We start from the raw sequence: 14,862 nt of genomic DNA, 5'->3' as shown, positions 1-14,862 counted from the left end.
CCACACCTCTCAATCCTTCCACTGCCTCTGTGTCGTTAGCCTACTTGTCCAACATCCAGCCCTGGATGAGCCGCAATTTCCTCCAATTAAACATTTGGAACACCGAAGCCATTGTCTTCAGCTCTCGCTACAAACTCCGTTCCCTCACCGCCAATTCCACCCCCCCCCGGCCAATGTCTCAGACTGAACCAGACTATTCACAACCTCGGCGTCCTATCTGATCCCAAGCTGAACTTCCGAGCCAATATCCTCTCCATCACAAAGCACCCACTTCCACCTCCGTAATATCGGCCATCTCCGTTTTCCTATGTTAAAGGCGCTATATAAATGCAAGCTGCTGTTGTTCCTTTGAACAAAGGCATTACCTCAGGATAAGTGTAAGTGTGTGTGTTTAGTACGTCATGCGCTGTACAGGATTGCCACTGATGGCAAGCACTCCATCAGCAATATTCCCATATGTCACTGACTGCTGGGTGGCCGCAGTGGCAAATATAAAAGTCAATGGTAGCAGTTTGAGCCTGGCCTCAGGCAGGCCGGTCTCGCAGCTAATTTGCTTTCAGCATTCCTGGCCTGTTTGAGCCTTCCACTAATATTGGGAAGTTTTCTAACCAGACTGGCAAAAATTTCTGCTGACTGAGTAAGAACAGAAAATATGCACTATGTTCTAAAGTAATAAACCATCAACATTGGCAGCAATAGAACGGAGTTAAATTACAGAGCCGTGTCCATTGGAAGCTATTATATAAATGGGACACAGCACACGACACAAATATATGTATGTACGTGATCTCCATTCAAGTTGGCGGTGATACTGACAAATGGAATATTCCATTTGTAACCATCATATTCTTGTCATCTTTCTGTCATGATTCCTACCTCTACATCTTGACAAGTCCAATATTCGGTCTGTGTTGAGCTGACCTAAGCCAGGTTAGAGTGGGGATCAACATCTGGTCTCGGTGTACCGAGGATAGGAAATGAGGGGGGAGGTGGGTTTGTAAGGTTGCGGGGGGAGGGGGGAGAGGGAGGTTCTTACTGTTGATCACTATCTAAAAATCCCAATGATGGAAAGTGCATCTACAAGGATGGGATTGAATTCAACTATGATTTTCTTCTCAGTAACTGAATAGCCTGCTGACATTCACTGTCCAGAATCACACTTGAAGAATGGCCACTTGGGTGCGTTATTAGAGGGCTATCAATGAGTATGGAATGGTATCCCAACATGAATCAATGTCTTCAGGACAGAAAGGGCAGGGGGAGAAACAGGGACTCAAAAAAGAAAATACAGCTGCTGCCATATAAAAAAAAAACACACACACAAAATGGAGCCCCTGTAAACAATTGTCTTTCAAGGCAATAATCTTATCTCAGGATTCAGGTGACTGACAGTCATGAACGAATTAAAGTTTCATGCTTTGCAATGTTATGCAAATGCCTCAATAACATTAGCGCCATGTGATCACTCCCAAAATGAATACTTAGTAATCAATTGTTGATCGATCCATGATCAATCTCAAACAATTCAGTCACAATTATTAGTCCTTTGGTGTGTTTATTATTTGATATCCAACACAGTGCACAATTGGGCATTGGCATCTCCATGGCAGCCACCTTCAGTGGAAGGGAAAAAACAAATCAATTCCAATAAACTTCACGGTGCATGTTAAAAACACAGACACATCTTGGATTCAAATTACAGTTAAACCACTCAAGCTTTGCTCGTTTACACAATCATTTGAATGCCTTTGTTAGACTGGTGTCTTAAATCGTACATTATTGTCCACTGAAGACTGGAATCCTACAAAACACTATATCCTCTCAGTAACCACACTGGAAATGTTTTTTTTTATTTCTTACAGCTGTCTTTTCCTATAGGAACCAATTTAAGAAACAAGAGATTCTTACCAGTATAAGTCGACAGACAATCACAGAAGTCCATTTCAAAATTATAATGGCAATCCCTTTGAATATTAAATGCTAATTTTCATGCTAATTTACATATTTAGGAATGTTAATGGTCTCTCAAACGTATAATGATTTCTCACAAGGCAATTTCCCTTCAGAATTTGAAAAAGTCAGAAGATGTGCAGGCATCAAGCCACTTTTTTTTTTAAAGACTGCACAATTGTACTGTGAGATACCAGACCTTCTCCCAATTCCCTCTTACCGCCCCTCCCCTTTCAAGCTTCTCGCCATCCTTCTTAGCGAGGCTGGTGGGTCAACTCAAGATAACTCAACAATTTAAATGAGCCATCCTATACCATGATGAGACCATTATGTCAAAGTAAGATGTACAGTTTGGCTATTCCGCTTCCCACCGTGGTTAGAAATCCAATAAAACTCAGGTAAGCAAGAGTTTGCACATTGCCTGACTAGGTTAAGAGTCGGAGGCTTCATGAATGAGATTCAGATAATTACTTACCACATAGTCATTAGGGTAGTATAATTCCAATATGACTAAACAAAAACAGAATGAAACAGTTTAAATTGGCACCCGTGTTTACCTTAAAACATCAGAGTACACTTCAAAAGTAATTAATTGGTTGTGAAGGACATGCTGATCACATGAAAGGTGCTATATCAATGTAAATTCTTCTGATCACATATCCTCTTCAGCACAAAGACCATCTACTTCCAACTCTGCAACATCACCTCTGATCTTAGCTTTGCCCATCTGCTACTGAAACTTCCTTTGTGCCTTTGCCATCTCCCGATGCGACTACTGCAATGCTCTACTGGCAGGTCTCCCATTCTTCACCCACCATAAACTTCAATTAATCCACAACTCTACTGCCCATAACCAATACCGCACCAAGGCCAGCTCAGCCATCGCGCCTGTTCTTGATGACCTACATTGGTTCCCGGTCCACACGTGCATCAAATTTAAAATTCTCATCCTTGTGTTTAAATGCCTTCCCCTCTCTCTCTCTCTCTCTGTAATCTTCTCCAGTCCTACAATCCACCTCTGAACTCTGACTGGTATTTTGTACATCTCTCCGTCCCTTCGCCCTACCACAGATGGCTGTGCCTCCGGTCACCTAGATCCCATTGTCTGGAATTCCCTCCCTAAATTAATTTGCCTCTCCTTTAAGACCCTCCTTAAAACCCACTTCTTTGACCAAGCTATTGATCACCATTCCTAAACTCTCCTCTTTTGGTTTGGTGTGCGTTTTTTCTCTCACACCTCTGTGAAGCAGGTTGCAACGTTTTCTATGTCAAAGATGCTATATAAATGCCACAACATGGTTTCAGCATCCATTAATTTCCTTGAACACCATGTTATGCACAGGCCAGCAATAGGTACAAAGTTCAGAAATGACTTGCCACTCACCAGTTGTTGAGGCTTTGTACAGAAAATGGAATGGTCAAACACTTCTATAATTATAAAGAGGACAATAGTATACAGTGCAGTCTACTCATAAGGGACTACTTGGTGTAGACCTGATTGGACAAGTTTACCTGATGCTGGCTGTAACTGGGATAAATCAGGTAATTTCCAGTATTAGGGAGATTTCTAATGAGAGAAAATGTTCTGAAAGGGCTGAAGTATTATACATTTTTGTTATAATAAAAGATCCAATGAGAATGAATCCTCCCCGACTCCACAGACTCTCCAGCCTCCCCAACAATCTCGACTTAACTGGAGCTATGGTTACACTCACCATTTATCTGAACGACCTAATCTAAAGGAATCGATGTCAAATGAAAGATGCTTGATTAGAAGTATTGATCACCAAAGTAACAAGTCACTCTCCAGGCGTCATCTCTTCACAATGTAACTTTACACAACAAAATCTCACCCTCATCCTCCTTACTGATCGGCTACATGACGCTCTTCTGAATCTCATCAACTCCATGTTCCTGAGGCTCCCAAATCCTTGAAAGCCAGAAAACACAGCCACAAATACTCTGGTTGTGCAGGAGGTTTATAAACTAGTAATCTTGTTCAGGAAAGCAATTAAAAAATATACACGTGTTACTGGAAGTGGTTTGTCTGGTTTACCTAACTGTCTGGACACTGCATCTGTTGTGAGTGGATTGCACCCTGCTTAGCTAAATTTGGGTTTACTTTTTTTTTTTAAAAACATCGGCCTAGAAATTCAGTAAGGCCCCGCCAGCTCGCTTGCGCCCAAAAGTTAGCGCTGCGCGCGGAGCCAGTTGCGACCGTCAGAAATTCAGTTTTTGCGCCCCAAGTCGGAACCGGGCGCTATTCCAGGGTGTGCCCGCCCCCGCTTGGGGCGCTGAAACTGAATTTCAGCGCTGTAGGTGCCGCTGCGCCACCCGCTGCGGAGCGGCAGGCTGCGGTACTGCAGGCCTCCTCCTTCTCTTAAGGGGGAGGTGCCTGCAACGGGGAGATCGCCGCTTGATAGTGCCGGCAAATGAGCCCGGCACCACGGAGAAGTGCCGGGCTCGCGGAAAGCAGCCGGCAATGCCGCGGGGGGGGGGGGGGGGGGGGGGGGGGGGGGTGGAGGAGGCCGGGGAAGGAGGTGCGGGCAGGCGGCCGCCGAAAAAGCGGCCGGCCGCACCTCCGCCTTAACTAGCGCCACTAAGGCTGCAGGACGGCCACGGTTGCAGAACGTTGTTTGCGGCCACTGCGGAAGAGGCGGCCGCAACTAAATATGGGGGTCGGGCCGGTATCGGGGCGGAACCGGGGCACTGCACACACCGATGACGTCATCGGTGCCGGCGCAGCGCTACCGGCTACCGCCGCCATTACCGCTGCGCTGAATATCAGCGCAAACTCCTCTATTGGCGCAGAAGCCCCCTTTGGGCGGTAACTGGGCGCAAAGCTGGCGGGGCCTTACTGAATTTCTAGCCCATCAATTTTACTAGGGTCCCTCATGTCTACCCTCTCTCCTTTCTAGGCCACTCCATGATGACACTGGCACTGGGCGCATCCCTGTGTGTCCCAAAGAAACTCCATTGGAAACAACTAAGACCACCACCATTCCAAGAGCAGCGTCTAGAATATTTGAGATTGCTGGCTGGAGAAGAGTACACAGTCGGTAGCATGGTTTTCCAATGTCATCACCACCACAAAAACAACATGCATTTATGTAGTGCCTGCAATGTAGCCAAGTTTCCCAAGGCACTTCACAGTTAGGGGTCAGACCTGAGAAGGAGTAAGAGGAGGAAATTAGGAGAGCTGGCCAAAGTTACCATCAGAGAGGTAGATTTTAAGGACGATTTTGAATGTGGGGAGAGATGCAACAAGACCAGTCGCAGTCCTATTGCTTCCAGTAGAGCTGCTCCAAGATACATGTGAGACTGTTAGTAGCAGCACAGAATGCTCGCCAGGGAGTCAGGCCCAACTGGGCATAAAAGTAACATTTAAAAAATATGTTTTTCTCTGTAAAGTAGGGGAGTATTTTAAATAAAGAGTACTCCCCTAGAATTTCCTTCCCCTTTTAAGCACAAGACCAAAGGATAGCGTGGAGCAGGAATACAAAATATGAGGAGCCAAAGGGAGGAAGGCAAGTACTAGAAGTACATATAGGACAAGATACAAACTGCAGTGTCTTATAAGACAAGCAACATATTGAAGGGCTCAAGTGATTTATCAAGATCATCTGAACTTCAAGATGCACCAATTGTTAAAAAAGATGATTTGCATTTCTACAGCGCCTTTCACAACCACCGGACGTCCCAAAGCGCTTTGAAGTGTAGTCACTGTTATAATGTAGGAAACGCAACAGCCAATTTGCACACAGCAAGCTCCCACAAACAGCAATGTGATAATGACCCAGATAATCTGCGGTTTTTTTTTGGTGATGTTGATTGAGGGATAAATATCGGCCAGGACACCGGGGAGAACTCCCCACTGCTCCTCTTCGAAATAGTGCCCTGGGATCTTTTATGTCCACCTGAGAGAGCAGGCAGGGCCTCGGTTTAACATCTCATCCGAAAGACGGTACCTCCGACAGTGCAGCGCTCCCTCAGCACTGCACTGGAATGTCAGCCTAGATTTTTGTGCTCAAGTCTCTGGAGTGGGACTTGAACCCACAACCTTCTGACTCCGAGGAGAGAGTGCTACCCACTGCGCCACAGCTGTCACTCCTATTCTTAAAACACAGTGTACCCCTTTTTCTATGCCATGAACAATGGCACTATAAATACTTAAATGTGAAGTGATATCTACAGTGCTAAATAATCCATGGCCAATGGTGACATGGCTACTGCAAACCAATGACGTATGACATATAAAGTGGCGTGCACAGACAGGGCAGCTACCATGATGCACAGCCATGGCAGCTGCCGTCAGCAAAAAAAAATCATGTGATTTGAATGAAAGTGATAATTAACTTTACTTCACTGCACATCACAGCGAAAGTATATTGATTATGATGGGACTTTGTTCTGCATTTGATATAAGGAGCAGCACAAACAACAGATGTTATACTCTCAAAGCGGTTTGGGTTAAGCTCGTCCCCGATCTGGTCAACGATGCTCAGTTGCGTTTTACTGCCCCCTACTGGAAGCACTCAGTCTCAAACGCTGTTTTCTTCGGTCGAGGAAAGATCACAGCGAGAGAGAAAAAAAAGAATCCCCGTAGGCAACCATGTGTTTACCGTAGGGAAATATTCACATCTTGGTAAAATTGAAGTCTATCTCTGCGTCTAATGAGTTTTACGATTTGCATTACTTTTACAAAACTGAGTACAGCAAGGCTTATGGAGTGAGTTGGTGAATCAGAAATCTCTTCCCCACTATCCTGCTCAAGATTTTTTTTTAAATTCTTTTAAAATATTTACCCCACGTTAAAGCTTCCATTTGAGAATACAAATTTTTCACAGTTTTTCAATAAAAATGGTTCAATAGACAATATTCTTTTATAATTAATATGTAGCTATAATAATTATCCCTAGTGCAGCCAGTAATCAGCTCCGGGGGAACAAATAAAAATCTGGTAACATAATATTACTAAGTCAAGCCGGTGTTCAGCTCCTGTATCATTATTGTCTCCATTATTACCTTTTAATGTATATGGTGCCACATCTCTACTGCACTCAGCACGCCTAACGTACAATTAATTAAAAAAAGATTAACAGATTTTAGAAAAACTACAGTCTACTCCTTTTAATTCAAAGCACTTAATTCAAATTATCTGGGTTTTTTTAAGCACAAAATTCTCACTGCTGTGTTAGTAACATTGCTTAACTCAACTTTGATTGTTCCAAGTTTTTTTTAAGTACAAAAAAACAACTTTACATTATTAGGATTGTCAGCATACATTATTCTAAAAGTGGCAAAATGTCTTCCCACAAGTTGAAAGCAGCAGCTCAGTCTTGCTGTTTTGCTGACTTTTATAAAGCACTCAAGTTGTGCTCCTGTGGTTTAGGACGTCGTCAGTACTGCTGAAGTAAATTATTGCCTTGTAACACTGCCAGTCATCGGTTTCCCATTTACAGTTAAAGTTGTATTCAGTCTTTTCAAATTCACCATTCGTGTAATATTCTTGCCACAGATTAATCGTGCACTTAATTATATGAGGGACCAGATCGAGAACGGAAATGGGCTCAGAAGCAGAGGCAGGGGTTGGCAAGAGGTTGGAGAAAGCCACAGTGGAAGGGAGGTAAAATAAGGATTGCTTTATGTATGTATTAGATGTCGTTATTGTGCAGTGCTTTTGAATAAATTAATGTTCTGGTTCCAAGCCCAACTGAAATCTGCCCAAGATCCCTTATGTTCTAAGAGTTTCGCAGGCTGTGAATTTGGAAGGGCTGCAACTTTAAAATGAATCACACAAGTTTACTTCAAAACAAAAATTTAGATTTATGGCAACAAGATCAGATTTTATTTATTTGTTGAGAGAGTAACCATGCTTCAAAAAAAAAAAAAAATCTCATACCTCGTATTCAAAACCATCGCCCAGGGTCCCCACATCAATGTGCAGGTTTTTCATCAGCTGAGCGGTATCGGGAGCACTCTGTGGGAATAAACGATTTGTACGGCATTGTTTATTAATTCTGAAGTCCTCCAAGAAACCAGCAATTCCATACCAGTACCTTGTCCAAGCAGAGAGTTACAGCAGTACATTCATCAAAGTTCCTATTAAACTGTAATCTATTTGTTAAATGAAATATGCCATTAAATGGTATTTCTAGGTAAAAATAAGTGTTCTCTCAGGCAATAACAAGGAGCTAAGCAGCAACAGGCAAGCCACTTTTTCATGAAATCAGCTGGAAAGATGCTATTTTTGTCTACAAGTGCCATCCCAAGGCATATCAACCCAATACTGCAGAAATAATGTATTTGATATTAATATTCAGAAACATCATGCAACAATCCCATTTTCATAAGAACTGTCTGATCAAGGCATGCTATTGTCACAGGGTCCAGTGGCAAAATAATACAAGACCAATTACCTATATGTGGCACAGAACTTAATCCCAAGTGACCTTAGACTGCCACTTCTCTTCCCAATTTTTCTAAAGACTGATGAGAATAGTCTTTTTAATTTTCCATGTGGGAGAGCCCCCCCCCCGTAAAGATTGGCATATTCCCAGGCACCTCCGGCAGACGGAACAGAGTTATCATCTATCCAAAGGAAAAGTCTGGAAACTTTTAGTTTGCATAAAATAACAGAAATAATGTGTTAGTAAGTTAACAAATACAGAAAAACACAAAAAAATTGAACACAGCATACTGAAGGCATTGTGTGCTTGCAACATGCAGTATGCCTGGCCCACATGCTCTTGTGACCTTCGTGCGAACCCCACACAGACCCATTGGGGACAAGGGCCCTAGTTTGGATGTCTGCCTCTATATTTCCACTAAATGTACCCTTTAAAAAAAATTGTTCTTGGGGATTTGGGCGATGCTCGTAAAGCTGCATTTATTACCCATCCCAAATTGCCTTGAGTGACAGTGGACTCTTTTCATGAGTGACTTGTTTTTACAGCTGGTTGGGCCACTTCATAGGGTATCGAGAGTCAACTAGAGTCACATGTAGGCCAGCCTGGGTAGGGGTGGCAGGCTACCTTCCCTGAAGGACACTGGTGAACAAGTTGGGTTTTTAATGACATTCTGGCCGCTTTCATGGTAATTTTTCTGGTGCCAGTTCACAAATGACCAAAGTCATTCAATTTAATTTCACAACTTGCCATTGCAGGAATGGAACTCATCACTTCTGGACTGCTAGTTTAGTATTGTAGACTACCGTATCTACCTTCTCTCCACTCAGGTCCTCATCATCTTCACTGAGGTCCGCTAGGTTCAGGGAGATCTTCTCGTCGTGCTTTGCTCCCAGAAGACTTTTTGTAAGGCCACCTGTTTTAGGGATCTTTACCCCCCACAAAAAAAGGAAATAGTTATTAGACACGTAATAACTGTGCTGAAATAGGGAAACATTTTGATAAAAATAAGATTACTTTTATATTCAAAATATGTAATTTCACGCCAGATGTCAGCACAGACCCAGTTTTTATTTGTACTGAAGTTACATCATTTCTATACTTGGGAGAACATGACTGAGTGAAGAACCCAGCGGTGAAAACCAACGGCTGTGCCAGCAGTTTTAGGACTTCTGCTTAATATTTTGTTAAATTACAACAGAAAAACCAGCATCAAATTGGAGACTACAAATCCCTACAAGCCATCAGCTCTAATACTGAACACATCACATCTTAGAACTTCATCAGTTGCATCACTTCAGTGTAATGGCAAGCGTGTGAAATTTTTGTACTATGTCCATTCGGATGAAAAAAAGCTCTGTGGCCATTTGATCGCAAACCTTCCAGTTTAATAATCCTATCACATATTTCCATTTTCGCAGCCAGCTGCTTGTTAAATAAATACAGCATCCTAGCCTCAACCATCCTTTCTTACAATCTGTTGACGACCCTCTGTGTAAAGAAAAAAAATAACTTCCTGGTGTTTGCCCTAAACTTGCCCTTCACAAGCTAGAAGTTGACCATTTACGAGAACCTAAATAACAATAGATACTATTTTTTAGTGAGTGCAACATTTCCATTGTGTCTGTTCATTCAGCTTCCTCACACTGCAGGGCTCAGTGAGCGTTCCAAGAGAGTTCCTGTGATGCGATCATTAATACTCAGAATTTAAATAAAAATATACGCACATTTTATTTAAGAAATGGATAATGCTGATGAAGGAGAGGAACACCTGAGCCACTTAGACTACGAAGGTTTGATCTTTGGTCAGTGCGGAGACAGCTTGTCTCAATTGGATGGCAGTAAAGGAGTTTGCTATAATTAGCCTCCAAGGTAGATAGGGACAAATCAGCAAGGATTCCACTTTCAATATCCTGTGCTCCCTGCTGGAAAATTGCATACATGCTGAAGACAAGAACGGACTCAGCTGTGATGCCACCTGTTGGTAAATACCTGCCAACGCTCACCGTCTAGCCTCACACATGATGAATGGCCGCGAGTGAGGTGTTGGAGCGTGACTGGCACCTGTGAAATGTATCCCAACAAGGAGGCAATGCCTGCAGGATTAGGGAAGAGAAGAAAATTAACAGGAAAAAGGAAGAAAAATTCATATAAAATAGAAAGGGGCAGAAGACAAAACTAAGATGATAATTACAATTTGCTGCAACCATTTGGTTTTGAGATGCAGTCCTGACTTCACAACTATCTTTCATTGACTACCAGGTTAAGAGTGAAGGAAAGAAAGATGGGGATGGTACATTTGAACCTTTTCACGTTGGATGAATCAAATTGTTGTCCTTGACAATGACGCCAATAACAACAACTTGTATTGATATAGCGCCTTAAGTGTAGTAAAACATCCGAAGGCACTTCATAGGAGCGTTATAAAACAAAATTTGATCGAGTCACATAAGGAGAAATTAGGGCCGATGACCAAAAGCTGGGTCAAAGAGGTAGGTTTTAAGGAGCGTCTTAAAAGAGGAAAGAGAGGTAGAGAGGTATGGAGGGAATTCCAGAGCTTAGGGTCTTGGCAGCAGAAGGCACGGCCACCAATGGTGGAGCGATTAAAATCAGGGATCCTCAAGAGGCCAGAATTAGAGGAACGCAGATATCTCAGGAGACTGTGGGGCTACAGGAGATTACAGAGGTAGGGAGGGGCGAGGCCATGTAGGGATTTGAAGCTAGGGAGGAACCGATATCTTTTATTGGTCACTAGTCAGTCCATTTAACGTTTGATCATTCATCTGCTGAATCTCATTATGGGTAGCATTCATAGTCAATTTCAATTTACAATTATAAAGGCGAAATAAAATCAGCCTTCTGTATAAACTGAAGTTTCCATTACCCCGAATGTGGCAGAGCTTCTCAGAGAACTCTTCATCAGTCCCCCAGTAGGTACAGATGGATTGCCCAATGAACCATAGTGTGTACTTGCTGGGAACTCCCCAAGGCCACGTAGGGGAGCAAGGCCTCCTTGAGGTGCCTGAACAAGAGTCGGTGGTAAACTCAGTGCCTGAGAAAGACAGAGATAGAAACATGGGTCACAACGTTGCATCCATTTTAATAGCACAAAATTGACTTGCGGTGGCTTATAAAAGAGTCTACTTTGTGAAGTATATTTCCTGGTAAACATGCATTAAAGCGAGAATGCTGTTAAAGGAAATGGTACCCCCCACTGACTTCTCTGGAAGATTTGTGTGTTAAGCCTGTAACAACCAGCGAGAGGCTTTTTCCCTCCCGCTTAAATTTCTCCCAACTTTGTCTGAACTTGCTAACTTTTGCTGGGGTACGATTCCAAGTGTGCAAGCAGACAGCTTTCCAAGAACCCACCCCAGTACCCATTATTCATAGGGAGCCTAGACAGTGGATGTTAGAAGGCTAGTCAACCACACGGGGAATCACAGCAGAGCCTGATCCTGCTTTTAAGGGTGCATTTATACTGCAACTTCAACACTAAAGTAGAATTCTGAAATTGGGTTCTGGACTGAGGGGCTGAGTGGGAAACCACCAGAGCAGTTCGTCTCAGATTGCTTCGATCTGGCACTGCATGAGCTACAACTCTAGTGCGGTATCAAGTCATCTTAAAAGTGCTCGAGAGGTCTATTGGACCTCCTGGACACTTTTCTGAAGCTACCCATTGCTTATTTAGTGAGTGTGCGGGTGTGTTCCTACCCGCACTCTCAATCAATGTTCCCTCTAAGCTGCACGGCCGCGCAGTAATGAGAAGGGTCCCGCGCAGGTCGCTCACCAGCTTCTCCATTGTAAATACCGCGCATGCGCAGAAATTTAAAGGGACCGCGCATTAAAAGAAACCGGCCGCGCAGAACAAAGCTCAGCTTACAGGGAACATTGCTCGCAATACATTTGAAATTCAACTTCCAGAATTGGAGCTCTGCACACTTGTGCAGTAAGTCTATCCTGATTCCCACTGTCTAAATCGCAGCCTGACAGTATACACAAGGTATGCTGGCTGTAAATGCGCACAGTAACGACCAATCTGCGATCAGTGGCTACCGTATAATTGATAAAAACCCAAATGTTAGCTCATCTGTTCTCTCCGCTGACCGTTTCCAGTATCTTCTGCTTTTGTTTTGGATTTCTGGCATCTGCAGTACTTTTTCTTTTGTTTAACAACTTTTTATTATGAAATGGAAAACTGCCAGCAAAAACTGAAGTATGTGTCTAAAGAACCATTTTTGCTTTCAGTGTGTAGTTATGTAGTCCACACACAGGATGTACGCTCATGCGACAGATTAATGTCCTCAATTTTTAATCTTTGCGAATGTTAATCTGCTAATTGATCATCCAAATGGGTCACTGCAACACCTCATTATTCACAAACGGATAGTCAGGTGTGCTCGTACAAAAACTTCTTTGTGGTATTTCATATCTGCACTTTTCTTTTGGTCATTTTAAAGGCATTTTCTTTTCTTCCTCTCCTCCAGGCCCTCATAATCACCACTACCAGCAGGAAGAGGGGGTGAGAGGAGCCATACTCCCAAGTCTGCTTCAATGCCTCTCCATAGCCTGCACAATTAGACTCTCGTGTTGCTCCTTTGTAGAGGGATACCAGGCCTCACCTCACAGCGTAATGAAGATTTAGAATTCACTCTGACGAAGGGTCATCGACCTGAAACGTTAACTCTGTTTCTCTCTCCACAGATGCTGCCTGACCTGCTGAGTATTTCCAGCATTTTCTGTTTTTATTTCAGATTTATTTATGTGGCTATAAACCAACGTGCTACCAGATTTGCCCACCACGCTGGAACATCAATTTGCTAACTATCTTTTCAGTACTTGCCAATTTGCTCCTACGCCCCCCCTCCCCTCGCCATCCAAAGACATTGGCTTCCTGCTGGGGTATCAGCCTAATTGCACCAAGGAGCATTTGGTACCTTTCATATGGAGCCTCGACAGCAAGCATCAGCAAGCTATTCAGACACAGGGGAAAGGGGAGTCAGAGCTGAACCTGATCATGCTCTTGTCTAACATACACACAGAGGTGCTCCATGGATAGCAGTCAGCAGCAGAATTGCTCCTTGATTTCCCTCTCCCTAATCTGGAGGTGCTGAAGCTCATTCCAGCCCCCCTTACCATTGCCTCAGGGGAGACTAGTTACCTCAGCACAGACAGGGACGGGACTTGAGGCTTTTGTGCTCTGTGGGGCTCAGCCACGTACTGGGTTAACTTGCTTTGTCATTGAGGAAGCCAAAGGAGCATTTTCGAAGTAGGTTGATGCATTGCAGCATTTTTTACAAGTACTCCTCATAAGTGTATAACCCAGAAAGATGCATACAAAGTTGTGTAGAGAGGGATGGAGTTAGAAGGTCTGATCATTAATTACAAGGGTAGGCAATGTATTACTCAGAGCTGAACATTCGGTCAATCCATTAAAATACTGCAGTACAATATTTCTTGTGGCAGACTTTTTGAAATTTGTCTTATATATTATACATCGAACAGCATCATTTCCCATTAATTTACTGCATATTAAGTTCCTGCAATCTTGCAGTGCTAATATTGCAAATTTAAGCTGCACATTAGGATGTGATTATGAGTCGGCTAAATGAAGCTGGACATTGATGTTGGCATAACAACTGCCAGCAGTGGAAAAACACCAGTTGAAAATGTATTGTTTTGTACGTGGGTTCAATGACGACACATTGATGAAAGAGTATGTCTTTTAATCTAAAGTGTGTTCAAGTAAGTTAACTGCTTTACAGGAGACACCATCTTAGAGATCCATCCAAAACGAAACTACTCTGCCTCTCTCACATGCCCTCTGCTGGTAAGGCATAAATAATCAAACAGGCAAATATGCTGGTAAGGCATAATAATCAAACAGGCAAATACCATCACTATTTGCTGATATCATTACAGAAAACATATCTCCCTTAGACAATAAAGGGTTAGACTTCATTTTATTATTCAAAAGAGTGATGCTGCAGTATTAAATATGTGGAAGTTCAACCTCTGATTGGAGTTAGCTTTCCACCTAGCAGGCATGGGAACACCATCACCTCCAAGTTCCCCTTCTAGTCACACACCATCCTAACTTGGAAATATATCGTCGTTGGTTCATCGTCGCTGGGTCAAAATCCTGGAACTCCCTCCCTAACAGCACTGTGAGAGTACCTTCACCACACGGACTGCAGGTGTTCAAGAAGGCGGCTCACCACCACCTTCTCAAGGGCAATTAGGGATGGGCAATAAATGCTGGCCTTGCCAGCGACACCCATATCTCAAGAACTAATTTTTTTTTTAAAGCTGGCCTCACTCACGGGAGGTGGCTATAGGGGCCCTGCAACTGGCCTCATCCCTTTCGGGTTGGTGGGGGAATGAGATTAGCCAGGGGTTCCAACCCTGATCATTATTCAGTATTCACAACTGGAAAGTGCAGTGTTGGAGGAGTGTAGGATCAGGTTCAGCTGTCGTGCCTTCGTGGCTGGAATCGTCTGACATTCAC

At 43.3% G+C, this 14,862-nt stretch overlaps 1 protein-coding gene across 12 annotated transcripts in view; it reads right to left on the bottom strand.

Moving 5' to 3' along the window:
- Positions 1–14,862, bottom strand: part of cep164 (centrosomal protein 164) — a 167,186-nt gene that overhangs the window by 88,574 nt on the left and 63,750 nt on the right. For 11 of the 12 annotated variants that reach the window (XM_085967825.1, XM_085967831.1, XM_085967834.1 and 8 more), the window contains 3 exons: positions 11,242–11,409; positions 9,173–9,286; positions 7,853–7,930 (listed from right to left, as the gene is read on the bottom strand). In XM_085967825.1, coding sequence (XP_085823951.1) covers positions 7,853–7,930; positions 9,173–9,286; positions 11,242–11,409 — 360 coding nt within the window. The remainder of the gene's footprint in view (positions 1–7,852; positions 7,931–9,172; positions 9,287–11,241; positions 11,410–14,862) is intronic. The other variant, XM_085967836.1, reaches the window with a different exon arrangement.

Source organism: Somniosus microcephalus, chromosome 26 (genome assembly GCF_052327205.1).
Source record: "Somniosus microcephalus isolate GS21.2 chromosome 26, FLI_Smic_1.0, whole genome shotgun sequence".
Classification (NCBI taxonomy): domain Eukaryota; kingdom Metazoa; phylum Chordata; class Chondrichthyes; order Squaliformes; family Somniosidae; genus Somniosus; species Somniosus microcephalus.
Note: the sequence above shows the minus strand (reverse complement) of the source record. Positions and strands in the feature narration are given on the sequence as shown.